The 7,961-nt window shown below is 46.9% G+C and overlaps 1 protein-coding gene across 1 annotated transcript in view; it reads left to right on the top strand.

Annotated features, from left to right (window-relative positions):
• Positions 1 to 7,610, top strand: part of LOC129842171 (E3 SUMO-protein ligase NSE2-like) — a 24,611-nt gene extending 17,001 nt beyond the window's left edge. Inside the window, exons 6-7 of the mRNA XM_055910598.1 lie at positions 3,550 to 3,656; positions 5,573 to 7,610. Of these exons, the coding sequence (XP_055766573.1) occupies positions 3,550 to 3,656; positions 5,573 to 5,663 (198 nt within the window). The 3' untranslated portion in view covers positions 5,664 to 7,610. The remainder of the gene's footprint in view (positions 1 to 3,549; positions 3,657 to 5,572) is intronic.
• The last annotated feature ends 351 nt before the right edge of the window (positions 7,611 to 7,961 follow it).

Below are 7,961 nucleotides of genomic sequence, written 5' to 3'. Positions count from 1 at the left end.
AACCTGTCCCCTCACTCAGGTTGGTCTCTCTCTCCTCCTGTCAGTATCTAACCTGTCCCCTCACTCAGGTTGGTCTCTCTCTCCTCCTGTCAGTATCTAACCTGTCCCCTCACTCAGGTTGGTCTCTCTCTCCTCCTGTCAGTATCTAACCTGTCCCCTCACTCAGGTTGGTTTCTCTTCTCCTCCTGTCAGTATCTAACCTGTCCCCTCACTCAGGTTGGTCTCTCTCTCCTCCTGTCAGTATCTAACCTGTCCCCTCACTCAGGTTGGTCTCTCTCCTCCTGTCAGTAGTTAACCTGTACCCTCACTCAGGTTGGTCTCTCTCTCCTCCTGTCATTATCTAACCTGTCCCCTCACTCAGGTTGGTCTCTCCTCCTGTCAGTATCTAACCTGTCCCCTCACTCAGGTTGGTCTCTCTCTCCTCCTGTCAGTATCTAACCTGTCCCCTCACTCAGGTTGGTCTCTCTCTCCTCCTGTCAGTGTCTAACCTGTCCCCTCACTCAGTTTGGTCTCTCTCTCCTCCTGTCAGTGTCTAACCTGTCCCCTCACTCAGGTTGGTCTCTCTCCTCCTGTCAGTATCTAACCTGTCCCCTCACTCAGGTTGGTCTCTCTCTCCTCCTGTCAGTATCTAACCTGTCCCCTCACTCAGGTTGGTCTCTCTCTCCTCCTGTCAGTATCTAACCTGTCCCCTCACTCAGGTTGGTCTCTCTCTCCTCCTGTCAGTATCTAACCTGTCCCCTCACTCAGGTTGGTCTCTCTCTCCTCCTGTCAGTATCTAACCTGTCCCCTCACTCAGGTTGGTCTCTCTCTCCTCCTGTCAGTGTCTAACCTGTCCCCTCACTCAGGTTGGTCTCTCTCCTCCTGTCAGTATCTAACCTGTCCCCTCACTCAGGTTGGTCTCTCTCTCCTCCTGTCAGTATCTAACCTGTCCCCTCACTCAGGTTGGTCTCTCTCTCCTCCTGTCAGTATCTAACCTGTCCCCTCACTCAGGTTGGTCTCTCTCTCCTCCTGTCAGTATCTAACCTGTCCCCTCACTCAGGTTGGTCTCTCTCTCCTCCTGTCAGTATCTAACCTGTCCCCTCACTCAGGTTGGTCTCTCTCTCCTCCTGTCAGTATCTAACCTGTCCCCTCACTCAGGTTGGTCTCTCTCTCCTCCTGTCAGTATCTAACCTGTCCCCTCACTCAGGTTGGTCTCTCTCTCCTCCTGTCAGTATCTAACCTGTCCCCTCACTCAGGTTGGTCTCTCTCTCCTCCTGTCAGTATCTAACCTGTCCCCTCACTCAGGTTGGTCTCTCTTCTCCTCCTGTCAGTATCTAACCTGTCCCCTCACTCAGGTTGGTCTCTCTCTCCTCCTGTCAGTATCTAACCTGTCCCCTCACTCAGGTTGGTCTCTCTCCTCCTGTCAGTAGTTAACCTGTACCCTCACTCAGGTTGGTCTCTCTCTCCTCCTGTCATTATCTAACCTGTCCCCTCACTCAGGTTGGTCTCTCTCTCCTCCTGTCAGTATCTAACCTGTCCCCTCACTCAGGTTGGTCTCTCTCTCCTCCTGTCAGTATCTAACCTGTCCCCTCACTCAGGTTGGTCTCTCTCTCCTCCTGTCAGTATCTAACCTGTCCCCTCACTCAGGTTGGTCTCTCTCTCCTCCTGTCAGTATCTAACCTGTCCCCTCACTCAGGTTGGTCTCTCTCTCCTCCTGTCAGTATCTAACCTGTCCCCTCACTCAGGTTGGTCTCTCTCTCCTCCTGTCAGTATCTAACCTGTCCCCTCACTCAGGTTGGTCTCTCTCTCCTCCTGTCAGTATCTAACCTGTCCCCTCACTCAGGTTGGTCTCTCTCTCCTCCTGTCAGTATCTAACCTGTCCCCTCACTCAGGTTGGTCTCTCTCTCCTCCTGTCAGTATCTAACCTGTCCCCTCACTCAGGTTGGTCTCTCTCTCCTCCTGTCAGTATCTAACCTGTCCCCTCACTCAGGTTGGTCTCTCTCTCCTCCTGTCAGTATCTAACCTGTCCCCTCACTCAGGTTGGTCTCTCTCTCCTCCTGTCAGTATCTAACCTGTCCCCTCACTCAGGTTGGTCTCTCTCTCTCTCCTGTCAGTATCTAACCTGTCCCCTCACTCAGGTTGGTCTCTCTCTCCTCCTATCAGTATCTAACCTGTCCCCTCACTCAGGTTGGTCTCTCTCTCCTCCTGTCAGTATCTAACCTGTCCCCTCACTCAGGTTGGTCTCTCTCTCCTCCTGTCAGTGTCTAACCTGTCCCCTCACTCAGGTTGGTCTCTCTCTCCTCCTGTCAGTATCTAACCTGTCCCCTCACTCAGGTTGGTCTCTCTCTCCTCCTGTCAGTATCTAACCTGTCCCCTCACTCAGGTTGGTCTCTCTCTCCTCCTGTCAGTATCTAACCTGTCCCCTCACTCAGGTTGGTTTCTCTCTCCTCCTGTCAGTATCTAACCTGTCCCCTCACTCAGGTTGGTCTCTCTTCTCCTCCTGTCAGTATCTAACCTGTCCCCTCACTCAGGTTGGTCTCTCTCCTCCTGTCAGTAGTTAACCTGTACCCTCACTCAGGTTGGTCTCTCTCTCCTCCTGTCAGTGTCTAACCTGTCCCCTCACTCAGGTTGGTCTCTCTCCTCCTGTCAGTATCTAACCTGTCCCCTCACTCAGGTTGGTCTCTCTCTCCTCCTGTCAGTATCTAACCTGTCCCCTCACTCAGGTTGGTCTCTCTCTCCTCCTGTCAGTATCTAACCTGTCCCCTCACTCAGGTTGGTCTCTCTCTCCTCCTGTCAGTATCTAACCTGTCCCCTCACTCAGGTTGGTCTCTCTCTCCTCCTGTCAGTATCTAACCTGTCCCCTCACTCAGGTTGGTCTCTCTCTCCTCCTGTCAGTATCTAACCTGTCCCCTCACTCAGGTTGGTCTCTCTCTCCTCCTGTCAGTGTCTAACCTGTCCCCTCACTCAGGTTGGTCTCTCTCTCCTCCTGTCAGTGTCTAACCTGTCCCCTCACTCAGGTTGGTCTCTCTCTCCTCCTGTCAGTGTCTAACCTGTCCCCTCACTCAGGTTGGTCTCTCTCTCCTCCTGTCAGTATCTAATCTGCCCGGCGACAGGACAATAAAGTGATACAGTCTAGTTGTCTCCATGTTGTTGTGTGGCCCGGCAGGTGGAGATGGTATGTTTTTACCACTGTAAACTAATCTGCCCGGCGACAGGACAATACAGCGTTACAGTCTGGTTGTCTATGTTGTTGTGTGGCCCGGCAGGTGGAGATGGTATGTTTTTACCACTGTAAACTAATCTGCCCGGCAACAGGACAATAAAGCGTTACAGTCTGGTTGTCTATGTTGTTGTGTGGCCCTGCAGGTGGAGATGGTATGTCTTTACCACTGTAAACTAATCTGCCCGGCAACAGGACAATACAGCGTTACAGTCTGGTTGTCCCCATGTTGTTGTGTGGCCCTGCAGGTGGAGATGGTATGTCTTTACCACTGTAAACTAATCTGCCCGGCGACAGGACAATACAGCGTTACAGTCTGGTTGTGTCCATGTTGTTGTGTGGCCCTGCAGGTGGAGATGGTGAACCCAATGAAGAACCAGAAGTGTAACCACCACTACGACCGGGACGCCATTATGGGGATGATCAAGGCCCGGCAAAACCAGAAGAAGAAGTTACGGTGAGTCGCTCCTATTGTCTGGTTTTAGTCATTTACATCTGTTGTCTGGTTTTAGTCGTTTACATCTGTTGTCTGGTTTTAGTCGTTTACATCTGTTGTCTGGTTTTAGTCGTTTACATCTGTCGTCTGGTTTTAGTCGTTTACATCTGTCGTCTGGTTTTAGTCGTTTACATCTGTCGTCTGGTTTTAGTCGTTTACATCTGTTGTCTGGTTTTAGTCGTTTACATCTGTTGTCTGGTTTTAGTCGTTTACATCTGTTGTCTGGTTTTAGTCATTTACATCTGTTGTCTGGTTTTAGTCATTTACATCTGTTGTCTGGTTTTAGTCGTTTACATCTGTTGTCTGGTTTTAGTCGTTTACATCTGTTGTCTGGTTTTAGTCGTTTACATCTGTTGTCTGGTTTTAGTCGTTTACATCTGTTGTCTGGTTTTAGTCGTTTACATCTGTTGTCTGTTTTAGTCATTTACATCTGTTGTCTGGTTTAGTCATTTACATCTGTTGTCTGGTTTTAGTCATTTACATCTGTTGTCTGGTTTTAGTCATTTACATCTGTTGTCTGGTTTTAGTCATTTACATCTGTTGTCTGGTTTTAGTCATTTACATCTGTTGTCTGGTTTTAGGCATTTACATCTGTTGTCTGGTTTTAGTCATTTACATCTGTTGTCTGGTTTTAGTCATTTACATCTTTTGTCTGGTTTTAGTCATTTACATCTGTTGTCTGGTTTTAGTCATTTACATCTGTTGTCTTGAGTCTGCCCGCCCCTGTTGCTATTAGCACCTTGTCAATCAGGATGTGATGTCATCTCTCTGTCCTACCCTGCTGTTTTCTCACCTTGTCAATCAGGATGTGATGTCATGTCTCTGTCCTACCCTGCTGTTTTCTCACCTTGTCAATCAGGATGTGATGTCATGTCTCTGTCCTACCCTGCTGTTTTCTCACCTTGTCAATCAGGATGTGATGTCATGTCTCTGTCCTACCCTGCTGTTTTCTCACCTTGTCAATCAGGATGTGATGTCATCTCTCTGTCCTACCCTGCTGTTTTCTCACCTTGTCAATCAGGATGTGATGTCGTCTCTCCTTTCTACCCTGCTGTTTTCTCACCTTGTCAATCAGGATGTGATGTCGTCTCTCCTTCCTACCCTGCTGTTTTCTCACCTTGTCAATCAGGATGTGATGTCATCTCTCTGTCCTACCCTGCTGTTTTCTCACCTTGTCAATCAGGATGTGATGTCGTCTCTCTGTCCTACCCTGCTGTTTTCTCACCTTGTCAATCAGGATGTGATGTCGTCTCTCCGTCCTACCCTGCTGTTTTCTCACCTTGTCAATCAGGATGTGATGTCATCTCTCTGTCCTACCCTGCTGTTTTCTCACCTTGTCAATCAGGATGTGATGTCGTCTCTCCGTCCTACCCTGCTGTTTTCTCACCTTGTCAATCAGGATGTGATGTCGTCTCTCCGTCCTACCCTGCTGTTTTCTCACCTTGTCAATCAGGATGTGATGTCATCTCTCTGTCCTACCCTGCTGTTTTCTCACCTTGTCAATCATTATGTGATGTCATCTCTCTGTCCTACCCTGCTGTTTTCTCACCGGGTCAATCAGGATGTGATGTCGCCTCTGTCCTACCCTGCTGTTTTCTCACCTTGTCAATCAGGATGTGATGTCGTCTCCAGCCTACCCTGCTGTTTTCTCACCTTGTCAATCAGGATGTGATGTCGCCTCAGTCCTACCCTGCTGTTTTCTGACCTTGTCAATCAGGAAGTGATGTCGTCTCTCTGTCCTACCCTGCTGTTTTCTCACCTTGTCAATCAGGATGTGATGTCGTCTCTCCGTCCTACCCTGCTGTTTTACACTTAAACAACTGTTGCAGTAAAACATTAGATTGATTGATTAGCATATTCCTTTCTCCGTCCCACAGCTGTCCGGTGGTTGGCTGTAGCAACACGGACGTGAAGCAGGGAGACCTGATCCTAGATCAGATTATGAGGAGACAGATCCAGAAGAGGTAGACTACCACGGCATAATTCTGGTCCAGAAGAGGTAGACCACCAAGGCATAATTCTGGTCCAGAAGAGGTAGACCACCAAGGCATAATTCTGGTCCAGAAGAGGTAGACCACCAAGGCATAATTCTGGTCCAGAAGAGGTAGACTACCAAGACACGATTCTGGGGTACGCCACTCATCAATCCTGACAATAATAATTGGACTTTTAATTAATTGAGGATAAAACATTACTTTTTGTTGTTGTTGTGACCAAATGTTATCTTGCTGCTGTGTCTGAACGTATTTGTTCGTCACAGAATTGCGCTATTCAGAAATGTTAAATAACAAAACCTCTCTTCATTTATACTTAAGGGAGTCTTCTTTTTCAGTCAGTTCAATAAAGGTTTTTATACAATTTACCTATCAATAAATGTATTGGTTGCACTTCAGAGAACAATGGGGGCGACAGGCAGGGTAGCCTAGTGGTTAGAGTGTTGGACTAGTAACCGAAAGGTTGCAAGATCAAATCCCCGAGCTGACAAGGTACAAATCTGTCGTTCTGCCCCTGAACAAGGCAGTTAACCCACTGTTCCCCCGGTAGGCCGTCATTGTAAATAAGAATTTGCTCTTAACTGACTTGCCTAGTTAAATAAAAAAAATCCTATGCCTTTTGGTGTTGAGAACCTGCAGTTACTGTAATAGACCACTGGGGGGCAGTGTCGTCCCTGGAATACACCACAAAGGGATCAGGAGAGGTGACTCAGGTCATGAAGAGAGAAGCTGGATAATCAGCCTAGTTAATCTGAGAGAGTTGGGCTAAATGAATCAGAGAAGTGGTTTTTTCTTTCTAAATACTTACACACGACAGAAAGATCATGTCTGTAAACATACAAAGTGATGATCGAATATCTATTTTCAGTTCCATCCTAAAAGTAGACCATTTCATTGTGTGAAATCTGTGAATCAATTCAGTTGAGTGATTTAAATCTGTCTCCTCCCCTGCCTCTCCTCTCCTGCCTCTACCCCTGCCTCTCCTCTCCTGCCTCTCCTCCTGCCTCTCCTGCCTCTCCTCTCCTTCCTCTACCCCTCCTCTCCTGCCTCTATCCCTTCCTCTCCTACCTCTACCCCTGCCTCTCCTCTCCTGCCTCTACCCCTCCTCTCCTGCCTCTATCCCTTCCTCTCCTACCTCTACCCCTGCCTCTACCCCTGCCTCTCCTCTCCTGCCTCCGTGTAAACTGAAGACTCTTTGTTCACAGGACAGAAACAGAGTGTGCTGAGATGGAACTAGGTGAAGCTAATCTTTTAATAATCTTACGTCAGGTTTTTTAATAAGATTTCAGATGCAGCTTGTTTATTGTTTCTCCCCCCCCTCATCTATGGCTGTGTTCCAAATTGCACCCTATTTCTTGTGTAGTGCACTACTATTGACCAGGGCCCATGGGGTGTCGTTTGGGACGTAGCCTCTTAAAGGGTAGGACATGCCGTACTAACTAACCATTTGCAGACAGAATTGAGAGAGCGGAGAAATGATTTACAGACAAACGATACATTTTTTTTTTTAGTAATTTATTCACATTAAATCTGGGTTAGTTTTGTATTAAAAATTCACGTTATCTGCTCCTCTTCAATGTAGTTACATCACAGTTAATTTCACAGCAGTTTAGTTTGTGTTGGCAAACCAATGGAGACTCACCATTAGAGCCAGCCTGTCCAATCTCTTAAAACTATATGAATACAGATTTCAGGAAGTGACTACTTTTCAAAACTATTTGAATACAGATTTCAGGAAGTGACTACTTTTTAAAACTATATGAATACAGATTTCAGGAAGTGACTACTTTTCAAAACTATTTGAATACAGATTTCAGGAAGTGACTACTTTTCTGAAACTATTTGATTGGCCGCCTTCAATCTTCAACCAATCTCTGACAGTCATATTTGATCTACACAATAAATGTATTTCTGAACATTTTGTCAATGTCCACTCTCCTGACTGTCCTTTGCCCCATGTGTAGATAATCAAGTCAAACCAATGATTTTTGTTACAGATAAGTATGAATAAGTTACGACATTCAACTACAGTATGACTCTTTCAACATGCCCCTGAAAGGGTCGAAAGCTGCAATTTATTATGATACCTGAAAATACCGCAGCGCAATTCAAAGCCATTTTGTAAACATTATAAACATCAAGTTGGATGCTTAGCAAAAACCAACTTGGAACCGTTTTGTCCATCTGAGGGTTAAGTGTTCTTATTTCAAACACACTATTCCATCTTTAAAGGAATACTCCGGGAGTTTATCTACTTCCCCAGAGTCAGATG

This window comes from Salvelinus fontinalis, unplaced genomic scaffold (assembly GCF_029448725.1).
Source record: "Salvelinus fontinalis isolate EN_2023a unplaced genomic scaffold, ASM2944872v1 scaffold_0021, whole genome shotgun sequence".
Lineage (NCBI taxonomy): Eukaryota > Metazoa > Chordata > Actinopteri > Salmoniformes > Salmonidae > Salvelinus > Salvelinus fontinalis.
This window is presented reverse-complemented; position numbering and strand designations above follow the sequence as displayed.